Source organism: Podarcis tiliguerta, assembly GCF_965153285.1.
Source record: "Podarcis tiliguerta genome assembly, chromosome: 5".
Taxonomy (NCBI): Eukaryota; Metazoa; Chordata; class Lepidosauria; order Squamata; family Lacertidae; genus Podarcis; species Podarcis tiliguerta.
The window spans coordinates 6,330,722-6,353,198 of NC_139538.1; the positions used below are offsets into that span (position 1 = coordinate 6,330,722).

At 41.9% G+C, this 22,477-nt stretch overlaps 1 protein-coding gene across 2 annotated transcripts; it reads left to right on the forward strand.

Annotated features, from left to right (window-relative positions):
- The first annotated feature begins 10 nt into the window (after positions 1-10).
- Positions 11-22,010, forward strand: LOC310678380 (cytochrome P450 2C39-like). 2 transcript variants are annotated; one of them, XM_083442292.1, is made up of 9 exons: positions 11-253; positions 1,254-1,416; positions 11,820-11,969; positions 12,172-12,332; positions 16,448-16,624; positions 18,035-18,176; positions 18,852-19,039; positions 19,481-19,622; positions 20,788-22,010. In XM_083442292.1, exons 1-9 carry the CDS (start codon positions 86-88, stop codon positions 20,973-20,975), a joined length of 1,479 nt encoding a protein of 492 aa, XP_083298418.1. In that variant the 5' UTR covers positions 11-85; the 3' UTR covers positions 20,976-22,010. The 2 variants fall into 2 exon arrangements, with proteins under 2 accessions (XP_083298418.1, XP_083298419.1); XM_083442293.1 differs by lacking the exon at positions 11,820-11,969.
- Positions 22,011-22,477: the final 467 nt, after the last annotated feature.

Genomic DNA, 22,477 nt, shown 5'->3' on the forward strand with positions numbered 1-22,477 from the left:
AAAGCAAAAATCCCTTAGAGAAAGAGAGTTGAACCTGACCAGGCAACCTAGAAAGAATTAAGGAGAAAGAGACAACAAGAGAAGGATGGAGATATGGGCACTTTTGATTGTTTTGCTGGTGGTTCTTCTGATTCTGAACTTCAAGAAACTGCTCTGGTCAAACAGGCATGACCCTCCAGGCCCTCCTAAGGTTCCTCTCATTGTAACCTTGTGGAACTTTGGATTGAAGCTTCATGAAGATACTCTCATTAAGGTACTTACATCTTAGTTATAATTCAGTCTGATTTCAGCAATTGCTTTATCTATTTCCCTCAACAATTGTGATATTTCAGCTTAAACAATAGCATCAAATAGTAAATGGTAAATGCCATAAGCCTCTTTTGTAAGAAACAGTAAGATATACAAATAATAGGGATAATACAAAGAATATTATTATTAATACTGAAAAGCACAAAATCATATGAAAGTTGAAAATATGCATTAAAAACTACTGATCAAAAATATTTAATGTATACTGTTAAACTGAGGAAGGAGGAGAGAACACCCTCAAAGAAAGAATGGTTTGTGAAAATCTTGGAATATGCAAAAATTGGAGATGCCAAAAATTGAGAAAAGATACTAATTTAGAATTTTTTAAAGAAGATTGGAAAACGTTTGCAGCCTATATAAAAAGTTACGTCCCATATGTAAAGACCACAGCGTGGTTTGAAGTGTAAGAAAACAGCAGAATATATTAAGAAACATGTTAGAGAGGAGGAAATTAGATAAGATGGAACTTTAAAATGCAATTGTATGTAATTCAAGTTATAAACAAAGATGTTGGGTGAATGGGAAGTCACTTGTTTTGTTGAATTGGAATATAATTGTTGTATAACAAATATAACTTTCTAAATGGAAAAAACAATAAAATATTATTATATTAAAAAATTGACTGACCACATAGGTCCTTAGCATTCATTCATGGCAGCCTCTCAACATGGAATTAATCTGCAGGTGCTATGTAATTTCTTAAGCCTGGTGTCAGCGATGTTGCTTCACTGAAAGGAATGAGAATGCAGGCATAGAGAGCAAACATATAAGAGTGGTATCCAGAGGGAAGGGAGAAGCAGCAGGGAGCAGCCATAACTTGAGCTCTGGACATACGGAAGAAGCTACAGAGGGGAGGGAGACTGAAGCTCTTGTATTAAGTTGAAATATCCAACTGCAGTTTTTGAACACATCATTCCTCTCCTCTCTTTTGACCCTAATGGTAGCTGGCAAAGCAACATGGAAATATTTTCACCCTATGGACAATACATCTACCCGTTGTAGTACCGTCTGGATTCCAAGCAGTGAAAGAAGCGCTCACTGACCACTCTGAAGAATTAGACGAGCGACCAGAGACTCCTTTCCTTAGGACTATGGCAAAAGGAAAAGGTAAGTAGTGAACAATAAGTGTTTCTCCTGGTATTTTCCCAAGAGAAAATGTTTAAAGGGCTGTCCAGAGCAAAGGTTCTCTATTATTGTTGCACTCAACAGGAAATCTGTTACCTAGGAGTGAGCAACTAGGGGCTGAGGTACTTTCAGTGCCCCCCTAAAATATTTGAGGGGACCACCGACTCCCTCTAAGTTCATGACAATTGCCATTGTAATGGTGGGCATGAGCCACATAATAATAATAATAATAATAATAATAATAATAATAATAATAATAAATTTATTTATACCCCACCCTCCCCAGCCAACACCAGATATAAAATAATTGATTGAAATACAACTTAAAAAACAAGATTAAAATACAACATTAAAATGCAGCCTCGTTTCAGCAGAAACTCAAAAAAAATTTGGGGGGATGAAAATGTCAAGTCTGGTTGAGAAAAAAAAAATCCAGACTGGTCCCACGTGGGCCAGAAAAAAGCCAGGGAAGTCCCCAAGTAGGAGTTCCATCACAGAAGGAAAAAGGGGAAAAGAAAGAGGGGGGGGGGATCAAGTTAATTCCAAGCCAAAAGCCAGGCGGAACAACTCTGTCTTACAGGCCCTGCAGAAAGAAATCAGATCCTGCAGGGCCCTGGTCTCATGAGACAGAGTGTTCCACCAGGCCAGAGCCAGTGTTGAAAAGGCCCTGGCTCTGGTTGAGGCAATTCTGACTTCCTTAGGGCCCAGGACCACTAGGGTGTTGCTATTTACGGACCTTAAGGTTCTCCGTGGGGCATACCGGGAGAGGTGGTCCCATAGATACGAGGGTCCTAGGCCGTGAAGAGCTTTAAAGGTCAAAACCAGCATCTTAAATCTAACCCTGTACTCCATCGAGAGCCAGTGCAGCTGGAAAAGCACTGGGTGAATATGCTCCCATGGCAGAGCATATTCGGAGGAACAGGACTTTCTCGGCAAAAAAGTTCGCGAACGCCTCACAGCTGTGAGTCGAATTTATGCTTAAATTTGGTTGTCCTCCTAAGGACGTTATTGACCTAATTATTCTAAAAAGTTGTGCCGGGTAAGAGCTAGCGGATGCAATGGAAGCTGTGAAATAAGATTTCTTAGCAGCTTTCATAGCCATCTCATAGGCTTTCATAAGCATCCTATAAGATGTTCTTGAGGCTCCATCATGAGTCCATCGCCATACTCGCTCTAGCCATCTGAGGTCCTGCTTCATTTTCCGTAGCTCCTAGATAAACCAAGGGGCCCGGTTTCGGCGGAGTTGCAGAGGGCGCTTAGGCACAATCTTATTGATGGCCGCCAAGAACCGGTTATTCCAGTCCTCGACAAAGTCATCAGGAGGAGCAGAGTCCCACAAGGCCTGACGGAATCTATCAGGATCCATCAGCCTTCGCGGGCAAGCCCAAATAGTCTCGCTACCTGAGCAGGGGAGGAGCGAGAAGTCAATCTTGGCTTTCAGAGTGCAGTGATCAGACCATGTCACTTCCACAGGGGGGAGTATGATCACATCTATGCCAGCACCAGAGATCAAATCCAGCATGTGGCCTGCTTGATGAGTGGGGCCCAAAATGAACTGGGAGAGCCCTAGTGTTGCCATGGAAGTCATTTGGTCCAGAGCCTGTGAGGAGGGGGCAGCATTGGCATGGACATTGAAGTCTCCCAAAACCAATAAGCTTGGGAACTCCAAGGCCCAGCCCGCTGCCACCTCCACCAGGTCTGACAGGGTGGCTGCTGGTGTGCTGGGTGGTTAGTACACCAGCCAGACAGCCAAGCTCTCCCTGGTGCCCCACACGAGACCAACACATTCAATGCCAGAGATCGCCAGTGCTTTCAGAGCTCTGAAAGATCAATCCTCATCACTGATTATGTGAGGTTGGGCTTACTTGCCCCCTTCCTCATATTTTATTCAAGTGGCACCCCTGATGGATTGCAACTAGCAAGTGCTTTGTGGAATTAGCAATTGTACTGCACTATGGTTCGATTCAACTGCAAGTAGAAGTATGTTGCCTGTTGCAATTGTTATGCATTTACTATCCTGGCCCTCAGTTCTAGATGTAGAGCTTGAACTCAGAGTTCTTTCTGCTGAAGGCTTTGATGCCTACATCAGTCTGAATCCTGGTAAGATGGGGGCATGGTGGTTGGAGTCTAGTCAATTGTTCAGTTTATTGCTATGAATGGGGTTCAACTCCCCATGAGAGAACAGGTTTATAGACTAGAGGTGCTCCTGGATCCATCTTAGCTGCTAGAGGCACAGGTGACCTTAGTGCCTTCTGCCAGCTTCAGCCAGCAAGGCAGCTTTGGCTAATAAGACAGCTAAAGTAGTTTCTGGATCAGGATAGCTTAACTACTGTCATCCATGTGCTGGTTACCTCCAGGCTGATTATAGCAATGTGCTGCATTTGGGGCTGCCCTTGAAACAGTGTCTGGCAAAAAATGCAGTAGCTTGACTGCTCATGGGGGCAGGACATAGCCAGCATATTATGCCACTGGCTGACAATTAGCTAAGTTCAAGGTGCTGGTTGCACAAACAGCCTATACAACTTGAGATTAATATATCCCCTTCCAATAAGCTTTTCAGTTTAGATCTTTCTCAGTTTTGCTTCTTTTCAGCCCTCGGTTCTTTAGGGAGGATGAGTGGAATATAAATGTAATAATAAATACAGTCGAACCTCAGATCTTGAATGCCTCCATTTTGGAATGTTTTGGCTCCCAAATGCTAAAAAACCTAGAAGTAAATGCTCTGGGGTTTTTTATGTTTTTTGGAAGCAAACGTCCAACGCACCCTCCAGCATCAGCAACCAATCGGAAGCCGTACCTCAGTTGAACAGATTATGTTCTACAACCAACATTTGACATAATAATAATAATAATAATAATAATAATAATAATAATAATACTTCCATCCCCTTTCATGGATCACTGCCTTGCCGGCGAAGGGGCTTGAATAACTCAGAGAAGCTATGAGCTACGCCGTGCAGGGCCACCCAAGATGGACAGGTCATAGTGGAGAGTTTTGACCAATCATAATCCACCGGGAGCAGGAACCAGCAAGCCACTCCAGTATCCCCGCCAAGAAAACTCCATGGACAAAGACAACAGGCACATAAAAGTTATGATGCTGGAAGATGAGCCCCTCAGGTCAGAAGGCGTCCAACATGCTACTGAGGAAGAGCAGAGGATGAGTACAAGCCGAAAGGTCACTCAGTTGCGGATATGCCTGGAAGCAAAAGGAAAGTCCAATGCTTTTTTTTAAAAAAAAAAATGCATAGGAACCTGGAATGCAAGAACCATGAACCTGGGTAAGTTGCATGTGGTCAAAAATGAGATGGCAAGAATAAATATTGACATCCTGGGCATCAGTGAACTGAAATGGACGGGAATCGGCGAATTCAGTTTGGATGACCATCATATCTACTACTGTGGGAAAGAATCCCGTAAAAGAAATGGAGTGGCCCTCAGAGTCAACAAAAGAGTGGTGAAAGCTGTACTGGGATGCAATCTCAAAAAAAAAATAAAAAATAGAATGATCTTGATATGAATCCAAGGCAGACCTTTTAACATCACAGTGATCCAAGTTTATGCACCAACTACTGGTGCTGAAGAAACTGAAATTGACCAATTCTATGAAGACTTACAACACCTTATAGAAGTGACACCAAAAAAAGATGCTCTTCTTATTATAGGGGATTGGAATGCTAAAGGAGGAATCAAGAGAAAAAAGGAACAACTGGCAAGTTTGGACTTGGAGATCAAAACGAGGCAGCAACGAAAACCATCCCAATGAAAAGGAAATGCAAGAAAGCAAACTGGCTGTCCAACGAGGCCTTACAAATAGCAGGGGAGAGAAGGCAAGCAAAATGTGAGGGAGATAGTGAAAGATACAGGAAATTGAATGCAGATTTCAAAAAAACAGCAAGGAGAGACAAGAAGGCCTTCTTAAACGAGCAATGCAAAGAAATAGAGGAAAACAACAGAATGGGAAGAACCAGAGATCTGTTCAAGAAAATTGGAGATAGGAAAGGAATATTTCGTACAAAGATTACCATAATAAAGGACAAAAGTGGTAAGGACCTAACAGAAGAGGTGGCAAGAATACACAGAGGAATTATACCAGAAAGATATGGATGGCTCGTACACCCCAGGTAGTGTGGTTGCTGACCTTGAGCCAGACATCCTGGAGAGTGAAGTCAAATGGGCCTTAGAAAGCACTGCTAATAACGCCAGTGGAAGTGATGGTATTCCAGCTGAACTATTCAAAATTTTAAAAGATGATGCTGTTAAGGTGCTACACTCAATATGCTAGCAAGTTTGGAAAACTCAGCAGTGGCCAGAGGATTGGAGAAGATCAGTCTACATCCCAATCCCAAAGAAGGGCAGTGCCAAAGAATGCTCCAACTACCGCACAATTGCACTCATTTCACACGCTAGCAAGGTTATGCTTAAAATTCTACAAGGCAGGCTCAAGCAGTATGTGGACCAAGAACTCCCAGAAGTGCAAGCTGGATTTAGAAGAGGCAGAGGAACCAGAGACCAAATTGCAAACATGCGCTGGATTATGGAGAAAGCTAGAGAGTTCCAGAAAGACATCTACTTCTGCTTCATTGAATATGCAAAAGCCTTTGACTGTGTCGACCACAGCAAACTATGGCAAGTTCTTAAAGAATTGGGAGTCCATGAACACCTCATCTGTCTCCTGAGAAATCTCTATGTGGGACAAGAAGCTACAGTTAGAATTGGATATGGAACAACTGATTGGTTCAAAATTGGGAAAGGAGTACGACAAGGCTGTATATTGTCTCCCTGCTTATTTAACTTATATGCAGAATTCATCATGCGAAAGGCTGGGCTGGATGAATCCCAAACCGGAATTAAGATTGCCGGAAGAAATATCAACAACCCCAGATATGCAGATGACACAACCTTGATGGCAGAAAGTGAGGAGGAATTAAAGAACCTTTTAATGAAGGTTAAAAAGAGGAGAGCGCAAAATATGGTCTGAAGCTCAACATCAAAAAAAGGAAGATCATGGCCACTGGGCCCATCACCTCCTGGCAAATAGAAGGGGAAGAAATGGAGTTCAGTGAGAGATTTTACTTTCTCGGGCTCCATGATCACTGCAGATGGTGACAGCAGCCACAAAATTAAAAGACTCTTGCTTCTTGGGAGAAACGCAATGACAAACCTAGACAGCATCTTAAAAACCAAAGACATCACCTTGCCAACAAAGGTCCGTACAACATGGACTTTTGCAAAATTGTGCTGCTATAGACTATTTGCTGATGCTTCATCATTATGGCTGTGAACAAGTGGATGAGATGTGCTGTTCCAACAGGTCCGTATAGTAAAAGCTATGGTTTTCTCAGTAGAATCATAGAATCATAGAGTTAGAAGAGACCACAAGGGCCATCGAGTCCAACCCCTTGCCAAGCAGGAAACACCATCAGAGCACTCCTGACATATGGTTGTCAAGCCTCTGTTTGAAGACCTCCAAAGAAGGAGACTCCACCACACGCCTTGGCAGCAAATTCCACTGTCGAACAGCTCTTACTGTCAGGAAGTTCTTCCTAATGTTTAGGTGGAATCTTCTTTCTTGTAGTTTGGATCCATTGCTCCGTGTCCGCTTCTCTGGAGCAGCAGAAAACAACCTTTCTCTCTCCTCTACGTGACATCCTTTTATATATTTGAACATGGCTATCATATCACCCCTTAACCTCCTCTTCTCCAGGCTAAACATGCCCAGCTCCCTTAGCTGTTCCTCATAAGGCATCGTTTCCAAGCCTTTGACCATTTTGGTTGCCCTCCTCTGGACACGTTCCAGTTTGTCAGTGTCCTTCTTGAACTGTGGTGCCCAGAACTGGACACAGTACTCCAGGTGAGGTCTGACCAGAGCAGAATACAGTGGCACTATTACTTCCCTTGATCTAGATGCTATACTCCTATTGATGCAGCACAGAATTGCATTGGCTTTTTAGCTGCCGCGTAACACTGTTGGCTCATGTCAAGTTTGGGGTCAACCAAGACTACTAGATCCTTTTCACATGTACTGCTCTCAAGCCAGGTGTCACCCATCTTGTATTTGTGCCTCTCATTTTTTTTGCCCAAGTGCAATACTTTACATTTCTCCAAGTCGTTAATGGAGACCTCTCTCTGTACCCCCTGATTCTCTCCTCCCTTGCTGCCTGCTTTCCCTGACACAGTCATATACATATTCTTTAACTTGTTCATATGGTTTTAACTTCCATTTGCCCCCTTCTTTGTTTACCAATTCACCATATGTAATCCAATTACCTCTCATATTGATTTTCTTCACACTCATCACTTCCAATGGAGAAGATTCATCTTGTTTGTTTTGGCCCAGTTCTCTAATCTGTCAAGGTCGTTTTGAAGTGTGATCCTGTCCTCTGGGGTGTTAGCCACCCCTCCCAGTTTGGTGTCATCTGCAAATTTGATCAGGATGCCCTTGAGTCCATCATCCAAGTCATTGATAAAGATGTTGAATAAGACCGGGCCCAAGACAGAACCCTGTGGCACCCCACTAGTCACTCTTCTCCAGGATGAAGAGGAACCATTGATGAGCACCCTTTGGGTTCAGTCAGTCAGCCAGTTACAAATCCACTGAGTGGTAGCATAGTCAAGACCGCATTTTACCAGCTTCTTTACAAGAATATCATGGGGCACATCCACTGCATTCCCTTCATCTACCAGGCTTGTAATTCTGTCAAAAAACGAGATCAGGTTAGTCTGACATGACTTATTTTTCAGAAATCCATGCTGACTATTGGTGATCACAGCATTCCGTTCTAGGTGCTCACAGACTGTTTGCTTAATGATCTGCTCCAGAATCTTCCCTGGTATTGATGTCAGACTGACTGGGCGGTAATTATTTGGGTCCTCTCTTTTCCCCTTTTTGAAAATAGGGACAACATTTGCCTTCCTCCAGTCTGCCGGGACTTCGCCTGTTCTCCAGGAATTCTCAAAGATGACTGCCAGTGGTTCTGAGATCACATCTGCCAGTTCTTTTAATACTCTTGGATGCAGTTCATCTGGCCCTGGAGACTTGAATACATCTAAACTAGCCAAGTATTCTTGTACTATCTCCTTAGTTATTCTGGGCTGTGTTTTCTCTGCTGAATCATTTGCTCCAAATTCTTCAGGTGGGGCATTGTTTTCTTTATCGGAGAAGACTGAGGCAAAGAAGGCATTGAGGAGTTCAGCCCATTTCACCATCTTCTTCTCTGAGTGATCCCACTGTTTCTTGGTTCTTCCTTTTGCTACGAACATACCCATAAAAACCTTTTTTGTTGCTTTTAACCTCTCTAGCAAGCCTGAGTTCATTCTGTGCTTTAGCTTTTCTGACTTTGTGTCTACATGTGCTGGCTATTTGTTTGAATTCCTCTTTGGTGGTTTCCCCCCTTTTCCATTTTTTGTACACATCCTTTTTTAATCCTAACTCAGTTAAAAGTTCTTTAGATAGTCACCCTGGCTTCTTTAGGCACCTTCCATGTTTCCGTCTCATTGGTATTGCCTGAAGTTGTGCTTTTACTATCTCCCTCTTAACAAACTCCCAGCCATCATGAACTCCCTTTCCTTTTAGTATTACTGCCCATGGGATCTCACCCAGCACTTCCCTAAGTTTTATGAAGTCGGCTTTCTTAAAGTCAAGAAATTGAGTCCTAGTATGCTTGGCTGCTCCTTTCTGCTGTATAGTAAACTTCAGAAGAGCATGATCACTCGCGCCTAATGATCCTTCCACTTCTACCCCTCTAACCAGGTCATCAACATTGGTTAGGACCAGATCTAAAATGGCTGTTCCTCTTGTTGCTTCTCCCACTTTCTGGACCATGAAGTTGTCTGCAAGGCCAGTGAGGAATCTGTTTGACCTTATGCTCTTGGCTGAGTTTGACATCCAACAAATATCCAGGTAATTGAAGTCCCCCATTACTACTATCTCCCTTCCTTTTGCATGCTTGGCCATCTTTTCCAGGAAGGCATCATCTATGTCCTCCATTTGGCTTGGGGATCTATAGTAAACTCCCACAATGAGGTCTCTCCCTTAATTTTGACCCAAATGCTCTCACTTTGGCTTTGAGGTTCTAAATCTTGGATCTCTTCACAGGTATACACATCCCTGACATATAACGCCACTCCTCCTCCTTTCTTGTCTGGTCTGTTTCTCTGAAATAGATTGTATCCCTCCATTATTACATTACAATCGTGGGACTTATCCCACCAGGTTTCAGTGATGCTTATTATGTCATTTTTAGTTTGCTGTACCAAGAGCTCAAGATCATCTTGTTTATTGATTTAAACATAAGTAGTGATTTATGGAAGTAGTGATTTATGGAAGTGAGAGCTGGACCATAAAGAAGGCTGATCGCCAAAGAATTGATGCTTTTGAATTCTGGTGCTGGAGGAGACTCTTGAGAGTCCCATGGATGCAAGAAGATCAAACCTATCCACTCTGAAGGAAATCAGCCCTGAGTGCTCACTGGAAGGACAGATCGTGAAGCTGAGGCTCCAATACTTTGGCCACCTCCTGAGAAGAGAAGACTCCCTGGAAAAGACCCTGGTGTTGGGAAAGATGGAGGGCACAAGGAGAAGGGGACGACAGAGGACAAGATGGTTGGATAGTGTTCTCGAAGGTACCAGCATGAGTTTGTCCAAACTGTGGGAGGCAGTGGAAGACAGGAGTGCTCTGGTCCAGGGGGTCACGAAGAGTCGGACACGACTAAATGACTGAACAACAACAACAATAAAACTGTCAGAGACTGCATCTTGTGTGGGAGAGCCTACCAACCTGAAAGCTTGCCAAATCTCTCTTCTCTCACACACCGAGGGACAATAGAGAGCAGATGCAAGGGGAAGTACCAGAGGGTGTGGACTCAATGGGGGCTGGAGCAGCAGGAGTGGGGGCAGGAGAGCCCAGGGATGCCATAAATGAACTGCAGCAGTACAGCTGGCAGCTAAAATCACAGCTAGATACCCTCACCGGGCCCTGGGAGAACAAAGACTGCATTTAGAGGCAGAAAGGACTCTCAGAGCCAGTAAAACCCCTCTAAATATGCTGGTTACCTGGCGGACTATCTTGCCTTTAAAACGAAGCTCTCTATTTTCTGGATGTGAGAGCAGTGGATTTTAAGTCTGATAAGGAGAGAGTGGCATATTTAATTGGCATGTTAGAAGGCAATGCTAAAGGATGGACAATTCCTCTAATGGCAGCCAAGCACAGCACTCTCTCAAACCTGGGGGAGTTTTGGGAAACTATGGATGGAATCTTTAATGATCCACTGCAGAATGCTACCTCTGCACAACAACTGTTAAACCTCCGCCAGGGGAGTGATTATGTCTCCACATTATGGACTGCATTCAACTTGTTAGTTCAAAAGCTTGGGTGGCAAGCAAACAGTCAGCCTTTGGCAGCCATGTTCTGGGTGGGGTGGAATGAATTGATATTAGATGAACTGGCGAGAATGCTGCCCATGGACTCTTTGGATGATGTGGTCCGAGCTTCACTGAAGCTTGGACTGAGGCAGCAGCAGTGGAAATTGGAGAAGCCACATTCTTAACATGCCTGAGCAGAGAGTTGGCAGCATGCCCAGACAGGGAGACTTTCCAGAGCAGATGCAACTGGGCTCAGCAGGGAGGGGGAACCCTGGAACAGCTTGGATGAAGGGGTTCAACGTCACAAACGTTGCTTTGCATGTGAGCAATCTGGACATTTGGCAAGACAGTGTCCAAGCAAGAAGACGGGGGGTTTTCTGTCTGGGGCTTGTGTAGAGGGACGTCCAAAATCTGAGAAAGCACTGGCAGGAAACGGGAAGCCCCAGTCCATGAAGGAGGCCGGCAGCTGGGAAGGAAGTCAGTAAAGAGCCCTCAGATTGAAACGGCGGTTCCTGGGATCACGGTGCCAGTGACACTACAACTCCCAGGCACTTGCAGGGTGCAGGTCCAGGGACTCATAGACTCAGGGGCTTCCGTGGACTTTTTAGACTCAGACTTTGTGGAGCAGCAGAAGCTGGGCACGCAGAGACTAGACGCCCCATTGGAAGTGCTACCAATTTATGGCAGGCCGTTGGGGGGGGGGAGGCAAGTTGCCTATGCCACATGGCCCATGGGGGTGGAGTTGTCAGGCCACAAGGAGACAATGATGTTTCACATCACCACGTTAGCTCACCACTTCCATTCTTTTCCCAATAGCATTACCAGAAGCTTAATAGATTTTCCCTCTAAATTCTCTCCAATTTGTACCCAGAATCCTTTCTGCATCATCTTGTAATTCTTTGCTTTAGAGAGACTAAGCAGCTCTTACAAGCAAGGATATGAACTTCAGTAAACATTGTTCTGAGATGGCAACTTTTTACATTGATTTCTGTAAGTAATAATTTCTCATTGATTTTCCATAGGTATTATATTATCAAATGGTCACACCTGGCGGCAACAGAGACGCTTTGGTGTAGCTACTATGCGGAAGTTGGGGTCGGGGAAGAAAGGCATGGAGCACCAAATAGCAGAGGAGGCTCATCAGCTCGTGGAGGTTCTTGCACGTTCAAAGGGTATGTGATGCTAAGTGATGGTGCTGAGCTGGCGTATGAAGATTTATTTGTGTAGTACCTCTGTCCATTTTAGAAAGGAATGTGATATGTTTTTCTTGGTTCCTAAAGGAGATCCCAGCAGTTTCTCTTGGCCACCATAAAATCCCACTCTCAGTATTAACAGGAGCAGCTGAACTAACATTAGTATAATTTTATTTTGCAGGACAGCCACTTGATCCCTCCATGCCCATCACTAATTCAGTCTCCAACGTGATATGTGCTGTGGTTTTTGGGCACCGGTTTGCTCTTGAAGATGAACAGTTCCAGAAGCTGATAGAAGCCATTGATTTTGTCCTAAAATTTTTATCTAGTGTTGTTCATAGTGTGAGTAGTCATTTTCATTTCTACTATGCCAAAGAGGTCTCCCTAAATAACACAAATCAGTATTTTGAAATTGATCTGAGATAAGGGCCACTTACTGTCTCACAACCTGATCAATTTCTCATGATTACCATTGATATTTTTTTAAAAAAGGAGTAGGAAGAATTTGTCCACTACAGAAGACTCTTTGGAGGAAAGATGGGATAAAAATGGAACAATGGCCTTCAGAGCAGGTCATCAAGAGCCCACCAGAGGGGACAGAGGTGAACAAAATAATCTTCTCAAGAAGGGAATTACATAGTTTTGTTGCCATCATTGAAAACTAAATGTATCTGCTCTCTAGCCACTTAGCAATGACAATGATGGTGAGGCCCCTGCAGCCAGCCTTGGCTGGAAGTTTTTAAACGTAAGAGAGACCTGCAACTCAAGCACTGTCCCTACTGCTAAGGAAAGCATCTCCCTTCTGTATGACCCAACTAAACCCTTTTTCCAAACTTAAGTTTGGTTCCCCACATTTCTACATACATTTCGGATCTTTAAAAAAAAAAGGACTCATGAAACTTCATCAGCATTTTTGTGCTAATTTATCCTAATGCACATATTTGTTTGCAATTTTGCCCGGTATACACATTTCTGCAAAGCAGTATATTGTAGGACTATATATCATTTGCATTTCCATTTTTTGTAAGCATCACTTGACTGGCAAACTACAGGCAAATTTATATCAGCATTCAAGGCACATTTTGCAAAAAGGAATTTTATTACTGTGAGCAGTTTCCGAGCTCTGGGCACAGTACTAAGCCTAAAATTTCAGATTAAAACTGCAGAATGGAAGGAAAGGAGGACCTTTTTCTGCCTCCTCACTTCCAGCTTTCATATCTCAGTTTTTAGCATTGCTTTATATTAGTCCAGTTTTTATTTTCTTGCTCCTTATGTATTCAGAAAATGTAAGTAATTGATCTTTAATGAGAAAACAAGGAACGAGAAAGAAAATCCTTCTTCAAGGTTTAGTTTTTTGTGATGAAATATCAGAATTACTTGACTGGCAAACTGGAAGATTTAATAAATACAACTAAAAATTTAAAAAATGGAGAAGTGTACATTTTGAATGATGGCTGTCTTTCCATTTGTGTATTAGGCAAATTTGCTTTTAAATGTGAACTTACTTGAATCCCCCCCACCCCCACCTACCATAAAAGGCCACTAACTTGTTCCAGGAGGGGTCCTGTGATTGTGCCCAGTTTTGGAATGATGCCTGGGAGCTGGGGAAATATTGTGAGCCATAGTTTTCTTTTACATTTTCTCTTTTTTTATATAAATATTTTTTATTCAATTTTTCCAAATATAAAATTTATACAATTCATACATCTTTTTTTATATCCATTCTCTTTTTTGACTTCCCTCAACTTGACTGATACTCCTTCCCTTCTTAATTTCTTACACATTTCTAAAACCTTACTACTATTATTTTTGTAAATTAAATCTTATTTTACTCATATTTTAACGTTTCTTGTTACAGAGCTTCATTAAAGCTTACAAGCGTTATTTGATTTTCACTTAGTTTGTGCATATACTCTGTAAACTTTTCCCAATCTTCTATAAATCTCTGGTCTCGTCGATTTCAGATCCTTCCCGTCAGTCTATCAAGTTCTGCATAGTCCATCATCTTCATTCTCCATTCTTCTAATGTAGGTAGCTCCTCTTGCTTCTATTTCTGAGCCATCAGTATTCTTGCTGCAGTCACTGCATATAAAAATAGCTTCTTTTCTTTCTTGTTTATCTCATTCCCTGTAATACCGAGTAAAAACGCTTCTGGTTTCTTAAAGGTGTACTTAAACATTTCCTTCAATTCATTATATATCATTTCCCAAAAGCTTTTTACTTTCTTACACTACCACCACATATGATAGAATGTACCCTCTTTTTCTTTACATTTCCAGCATTTGTTACATTCTTTACATCCTTGCTAACTTCACTCGTGTTACATACCATCGATACATCATTTTCATCACATTTTCTTTTATTGTTGTACATGCAGTGAATCTTAAACCTTCTTTCCATAATTTCTCCCATTCCTCCATTTGTATATTATGTCCAAAATCTTTGGCCCAGTCAATCATAACCGATTTTACCTCTTCATCCTTTGTATGCCATTCTAATAATATCTTATACATTTTAGCCAAAACTTTAAACTCACTATTTATTATTTCTTTCTGAAATTTCGACTCTTTGTCCTCAAAACCTCTTAGTTTTAGATCTTTTTTAAACATTTCATTGATTTGAAAATAATGCAGCCAGTCATTAACATACTCCTTAACTACTTCAAATGGCTTCAACCTCCATTTACCTTCTGTTTTTTTATTAAATTCTGATATGTTGCCCACCCCCCTTTCATATTGATTTTTTTTCACACACACAGCGCCTCTAATGATGACAACCAATACGGAGTTTTTACTTCCAACAAGTTTTTATACTTTTCCCAAACCTCTATCAAAGACCTTCTTATGGTGTGGTTTTCAAATCCTTTATGTACTCGCTTTTTGTCATACCATAAATAAGCATGCCACCCAAATCTATTATCAAATCCTTCTAGATCTAGCAAATCAGTGTTTTCTAATTTCATCCATTCCTTCAACCAGCAGAGGCAAGATGCTTCATAATATAATTTCTGGTCTGGCAGGGCGAAGCCTCCTCTTTCTTTCTTTCGTATCAGTCAGTAGTTTAAACTTTATTCTCTGCTTCTTACCCTGGCATATAAACCTTGAAATTTCTCTTTGCCAATTTTTAAAGATAGCTGCCCCCCTGATTACTGGAACGGTTTGAAATAGAAATAGCATCTTTGGTAGCACGTTCTTTTTTATTATTGCAATTCTTCCCCAAAATGAGAATTTCATTCTTCCCCACACCTCTAAGTCTTTTTTTGATCTTACTCCAGGTTGGTATGTAATTATTTTGATACAAATCAATACTTCTGGGGGTTAACCAAACTCCTAAATATTTAACTTTCTTTACCACTTCTATTTCTGGTTGTTGCTGCACTTTGTCAATAGTTTCTCGATCCATATTTTTACTAATCATTTTTGTCTTTTTCTTATTCAAAATAAATCCCGCCAATTGGCCAAACTGTTCTATTTCATTCAAATCTTCTGTTACAGTATTTGTCGAATTTTCCAAAGTTAGTCATCAGCAAAGGCCTTAACCTTATATTGTTTACTTCCTACCGTTATCCCTTTTATCTGTTCATTGCCTCTTATTGCTCTTAAAAGGACTTCCAGGACCGTGATAAATAACAATGGTGAAAGCGGACATCCCTGCCTAGTACCTTTGGTTATTTTTATATTTTCTGTTACCACATTGTTAACTATTAATTTTGCTCTTTGGTCTCTATATATTGCCCCAATACCATTCATAATTCCTTGTCCAATATCCATCATTTCAAAGTTTTTTAACATAAATTCCCAAGAAATATTATCAAAGGCCTTTTCTGCACCCACAAATATCAACATAGCTTGCTTATCGTTCCTGGCATTCAAATATTCCAAAACATTAATTACATTCCTAATATTACCTTTCATTTGTCTGCCAGGAAGAAAACCTGCTTGATCTTCATGTATTAAACCCTTCAACACTCTTTTCATCCTGTTTGCTAATATATTGGCAAACAGTTTATAATCATTATTTAGAAGCGAGATCGGCCTGTAATTCTTAACTTGAGATAAGTCTGAGTCTTGCTTGGGTATTAAAGTAATATATGCTTCTTTCCAAGTTTCTGGTATCTCTCTTTTCATTAATATATCATTCATTACTTCTCTCAGTGGTAGAACTAGGATGTCCTTCATTTCTTTATAAAATCTTGCACTGAATCCATCCAGCCCTGGGGTCTTTCCACTTTTTAATTCGTTTTCTTTTACATTTTCAGCTAGGGATAATTCACAGAATCCAATCATTGTGAGATTCCAGAAAAGTGATAGACACCTTCTTTCTTCTTAGTGAGAAACTAATATGGTAGCCCTGAAGAAGAATGCAGATCATATTTTTTAAAGTGCTAATCCAAAGCACAAACGGTGTGACCAAGCTTCCTCATGGTAATGGCAGCATTTCTGCTATCTTTCCTTTAGCTTTGTGAAATTCTCCCATGGCTCATGAAACATCTCCCAGGGCCCCACAAGAAGGCCTTGTCCTGCTCAGAGATGGTGCTTTCATTTGCAAAGGAGGAGATAGAGAAGCATAAGCAGAATCAGTCTCTGCATGATCCACAGGATCTCATTGATTTCTATCTACTTCAGATGGAGAAAGTAAGTATCAGCTTTGAAGCTGAATACTGCTCATGCCAGGAATCGTTACATTCCCTGTTATAAGTGAATACTAATCTCTTGCCTGGAAACCAGCATCTTTTTTCCTGAATCTCAGTTGAAAATGGCATTGAGTTCCCACCAAATATTTCTCATACTCAATTTAGTTGCTAAAGTGGGTTGACATCCTTCCATTAGCATTGTTAAAAATGTGAGTGGAAAGAATTGGAAACCTAAGTGTGCTAAGGGGTCTTGCCTATGGAGCATTTCCTCTGTACATAAATTTCTTTGGATTGATGTTCATCTGACATTCAAATGTGGACTGAGAAAACAGAAAATCCTAAACAAAATGCTCTTAAACTAGAGTATGACTTCAAATTGTTGTCTCATCTATCTTCATATACTAGAAAGGACAAATGTAAATTCATCTTTCAGTCTCTGAACAATGCTTATCATGATGACAAATGAATGGTGAAATATGTTTAGTGTTAAATACCATATTTCACCATAACTGTCACATTTTATGCCAATTATTCCTTTCAAAAAAAGGGGGTGTGCGACGATTATTTGGTGAAAAACCAAGGCACGACCCTTATGTGAGGAAAGTGTTTTTATTAACAAACATAATTATGTTTATATTGCTTATTACTTGTTACTAACTCTTTTTGGTGTGATTGGGATTCATGGAATACGCATGAACAGGTAAAGGTAAAAGGTAATTCAAATTGGGGCAAGGTAAATTCATGCACACTTCGAATGCCCGGTGGCTATTATGTGGTGAATTCTTTGGAACTGATGGTGGTGACCATTAGGCAGTGAAATATGTAGCACACATTTTGAATATCTGCTGCCATGGTTTCCGTTTGATCCCTCTCTTCATGTCAGTATTGGATTACTATGCCCACCCACAGATCCTGAAATCTAGCACCAGCAGCTACTGCTATATACAGAGGAGAGTGTGTGTGGGTTTCTTATCATAACCAGCTATGAAGCAGAGGGCCGGCCCATACATGAGGCAGGCTGTGAGAGCTGCCTTGGGCAGTGGAATGCCAACAGGAGGCATTTCTGGGGATGTGCTGCCTAGCCAGCCGCTAGTGTAGAAGCAAAGGGGGCAGCTTCTGGCAAGATTTCGCCAAAATCTTTCAAGATCTCACCTAGCCCCCAGTTGCTGTTGCCACTTTGTGGGCACTGCTGTGCAACCCAGGTAAGCAGGCAGCAGCAACAGTACAGCGGTGGTGACAACATCTTCTCATTTCACCTCAGGCGGTGTAAGAGGACGCCCCACCCCTCATAAAGCATGTGTGGGTGGTATGTTAATAAGTGTGTTTGTGTGTGTGGGAAATAAAGTAAGCACTGAAGGACAAATTGTAACACATGTAAATGACATGTCACTTTCCCCATTTTCAACACCAGAGCAAGAATGACCCAGAGTCCACCTATGATGAAGAAAACTTGGCTCAGTGCATTTTTGACCTCTTTGCAGCAGGGACAGAGACAACCACCGGTTCTCTGAAATGGGCACTTCTCCTCCTGGCAAGTCATCCAGATATCCAAGGTGAGAGAGGAGAGCCAGGACTTCTTTTGATCACTAGGGTGGAGCATAATTCTTTAAAGCTTTCATGTTGGAAAGAGTTAAAAGTGAGTTCATGATGTAAGTTTTGGAAGCCAAATGTTATTGAAATAAGCTAAAGGTTTTTGACTTACATGTCTGGAAAGATCATTCTCCCCCACCACTTTTATGGAACATTTATAATTGTAGGGTTGGAAAGGACCCCAAGGGTCTCCTGCCTCTCTGTGCTCCACTACATGAGGGACACGGGTGGCCAAAGATCAGGTGAGGAAATGATGATTAATGAAGCTAAGTAGGAAATATTCAGAGCCAGGGATGGAGAATACACACACACACACACACACACACACAGGCACATGTGTGCGCACGCACACACATACACACATTACAGATAGACTTTGATCCCAGCCCTTCAGCAAATCCAGCCAGCACAAACATCTGAGATAAGCTTCACTTTCAAAGATTTCACACCTGGGAACTAGAGTGGGGAAGAACCATGGACACAGACTTGAGCTCTTTGGAGGACCAGGTGAGCTGAAAATGCAAAAAACCTGGACTCTTTCACAGAGATTTATGGAATATGTTCAAGGGAATTAAATGTCCATCTGAAATAAAATGCAATATTGACAATGAATGTTCTGTTTCCATTATTCTCTTCAGATAAAATGCACAAGGAAATAGAAGATGTCATAGGTTCTGCTCACTCAATCTGCTATCAAGATAAGAAGAAACTGCCCTACACCAATGCTGTGATTCATGAAATGCTGCGCTTTAAATATGTCCTTCTTTATGGGTTACCTAGGCAATGTAAAAAGGATTTGAAGCTGCGTGGTTTTCTCATTCCCAAGGTATAACAGTGTGATACAGCTGCACTCCTGTGGCCCAAGAGCAAAGAGCTGCAGAAGGTTGCATATTGAGAGATGCTGCCAGGCATACAGGAACTTCCTGTCTAGTCAAAAATCTGAAGGGCAAGAGCAGGAGCTCCATCTGCAGACATGTTTCACCATTGGGTAGTGCCATTCCATCGGGCATTTGAGGCAGGGGAGGAGCCTGAAGTATCCAGAGGTCTCAGCCTGGTTGTGAGCTTTCATTTTAAAAGAGGTGGGGGAAATTCCTCTTGTGTTCCTGCCTATTCAGAAAGTTTTTCAAGGTGAAGAATACACCCCCCAATATATATATTATATATATATCACACATGTCTCTGCAATGATTAGTCTTGGAATAATGTGGGATAATCCAGAAATGTTTTGATGTGAATGCATTCCAAGTCACTTGTTTCTTATTTGCAGGGGACTATTATTGTTCCCGATCTACGCTCTGTTCTTCTTGATCCAACACGATGGGAGAAGCCAACAGAGTTCAACCCAAACCATTTCTTGGACAAGGATGGTCAATTCGTGAACAGAAAAGAATATCTGCCATTTGGTGCAGGTAAACACAGAAGTCCAAGCTATGTTGTGATCTGTAGATGTGCTTACTGGTCTGCTTCCAGGAGATGACATCAGCAGCAGCACATGAGGCAGTGGGCCGGAGCAGAGGCAGCATCTTTCTGGCTGGAGTGGCAGCGCTGGTCAGCAGAATGGGGCAGGGCAGTGGCAAGTTAAGAGGATGTCTGGGTTGGTGGCTTGGGATCCACACATGCACATACACATATGTGGCCTCCATCTGGACCTCCCTACATTTGCCACCCCTGCCCTGTCCCTGAAAGAGGCAGCACTGCCAGCACCCGGATACTGCTGTTCCCCGTCTCACATCACACTGCAAGCATCCAACTTCTTTTCAGGGAGCAAAGCTAAGGCTATCTTTTCATGGGGTACTATTTAGCCTGGTTTGAAAGCACACTCAGAACTGATGAAACCATGCCACTTCCTTATTTCTCCTTCTCTGAAATCAAAAGAATATTATTCCTGCAGAAATTCAGCAGACATCATCACTGCTAACTTACAAATTCTCCAAAGGTCAGATTCATGTGCTTTTCCATACAGCATTCAGAAATCTAGTTCCTACCAATGTGAGATAAGTCTGACAGGAAAATTACTTTATGCTCTTAACCCCTTTCTGCATTGCTGATTTGGACAGTTGACAAAAGTTTTCCTTTCATTTTTTAAAGTCAAGTTTTATTGAAAGTTTTATATATGAGACACAATAAACATCTTGCCAATCTAAAAAGGGAAATAGAAAAAAGTTGAGGAAAGGAAGAGAAGAAAGAAAAGAAGAAAAGCAAATTACCTCTATCAAAATTAAATATTCACCCTTATCCTGCACACAGAAAAGTGAGACCTCCCAGCTCCCACTTGGGACCTAGACCCTCTTCCCCCAGTTTCTAGCCCTTCATTTTCAATCCATCCCCTTCCTCAGTGTATCTTCCTTGATATGAGATAGGGAACTTCAAATTACAGAACAAAACATAAGTATAACAAGAAGGAAAGGTTAGCACTGACCAGGCTGGGAAATTGACAGGAGCCTTGATGATTTTGCTGTCCTATCTATGTCTAGTTTTCCAAAGTATTAAGGAGAATGTTTATAACTAAAAAGCAATGAACATGGGAAAGTAAATTCTTGCTCACTTGTTGTCTTTCACTTTTCCCATCCTCAGGGTCTCGCATATGTTTGGGAATGCAGCTGGCAAAGATCGAAATCTTCATCTTCCTGACCAGCCTGCTGAGGGCATTCAGTTTTCAGCTGCCAGAAGGAGTCAAAGAGCTCAATCAAGAGTCTACAATAGGGACCTCAACACATCCCCATCCTTATAAACTCTGTGCTGTTCCCCGCTGCAACACATAAGAAAATAGGAAAATATTAGGGGCTGCACCCCTGCTTCCTCCACTTAGCGACCCCTTGGCCACTCTTGACACATGAACCCCCTAGCATTTCCCCTTCTCTTCCCATCTCATCCCATGCAACTACTGAGGTCTCTTTTCACCTTTGCAGCTCCATTTCTGAAGCCACTTCTCTCTTATCTTCTGCAGCTCTGCTTTGCATCCATTTCCCCCTTCACCCCATTTCCTCCTTTTCTGCAGTCCCTTTCATTCCCCTGTTCTCATCTTCATCCCTACCCCATGCCTCCTTACTCCCTCCTTTTTGACAACTTTCCTTTGCATCCCCATTCTTACTCTCACACCCTTTCCCCCTCCCCTCTACTTTCCTCAAATCTCCCTTACACACACATTCCCACACCTCCTTCTCTCTCCTGCTTCTGTAGCCCCCTTTCAACCCACACTCCGTGCTATGTTATTGTATCTTTAAGACGAGTAGACTACTAAGAGCAGGACTGTCAGTTTGTCCAGTTGAAGAAGGTTAAGTTCCTTTGATGGATACTGTACGTGTATGCTTGTTAATAAAATATCTCTTCTAAATCAGTACATTGAACCCAGAACTTCATGTTAAGGACCACACCAGGTATCAGGAGTGAAATAGGTTGTGTGGAGGCACTATGGAATATTTGAAGGCTTCACATCCTTCATCACAGCCAAGAAATGAAAGAGGGAGACGCTTAAAACAGACGTTCCCCTGACTTTCACTATCCTTTTTTCTTTTCCTTTTAAAATAATTTTTACGTGGTTTTACCAATATAAAATTATAGTAATACCGCAACACACATCCACAATTAAGATTCCTCCAAATCTCTGAACTTTCCACCTTCCCCTCCATGGGTTCTGTTATTAAACCTTTTCTACTGCATCTTTATCTGTAATCCATGTTTTTTATAACTCCATTGTCTCCATAGTTCTCTTTAAATTACAAGTGTTATTGCAATCCTGCTAATGTTTTCAACGGCTTACAGTAGTCTCCAAGATAAATTATACATTTTTCCAATTCCTTATTGAAGTTTTGGTCTTCAAACTCCAACAGTCAAGAGAACAAACACTTCCTGTACAGCTCATAATACACTCTGAGATAATTCCGGTGCCCTCTGTTTCCCACGGACAGTCCCGACATCATGTGATGTTTTCAAGCAAGCAGCTCGCAGCTGCATTGCTTCTATATCGTAACATACTCCCCCATATGAATCAACGTGCACTGCGAGCAAAGCTTGATCTAGAGAAGAAAACAAACAGTTGTTATACATATAACACTCCCCTGTTGTTTCAGTTCCACCCGCCACTGGTTTCCCCAGTGTACCTCTCTGGTTGTCTGACTTCCAAGGAATGAGTGCATCTCCATTTCCTTGGCTAGGGAATGTAATGTTACACTTAGCAACTCCCTGTTGTGTCTCTGTCTCTGAGTTAGACACAGCTTTAACCTGTCTTGTGTTGTCAACAATAGTAACACATGCTACAGCTGAG

Bases quoted from the DNA above. Each gene is read 5' to 3' on its own strand.
- LOC310678380 (XM_083442292.1), top strand. From the start codon at position 86: ATGGAGATATGGGCACTTTTGATTGTTTTGCTGGTGGTTCTTCTGATT. The intron at 1,417-11,819 runs GTAAGTAGTGAA...GATTTTCCATAG, and splicing joins GACTATGGCAAAAGGAAAAG to GTATTATATTATCAAATGGT. The intron at 11,970-12,171 runs GTATGTGATGCT...TTTATTTTGCAG, and splicing joins GGTTCTTGCACGTTCAAAGG to GACAGCCACTTGATCCCTCC.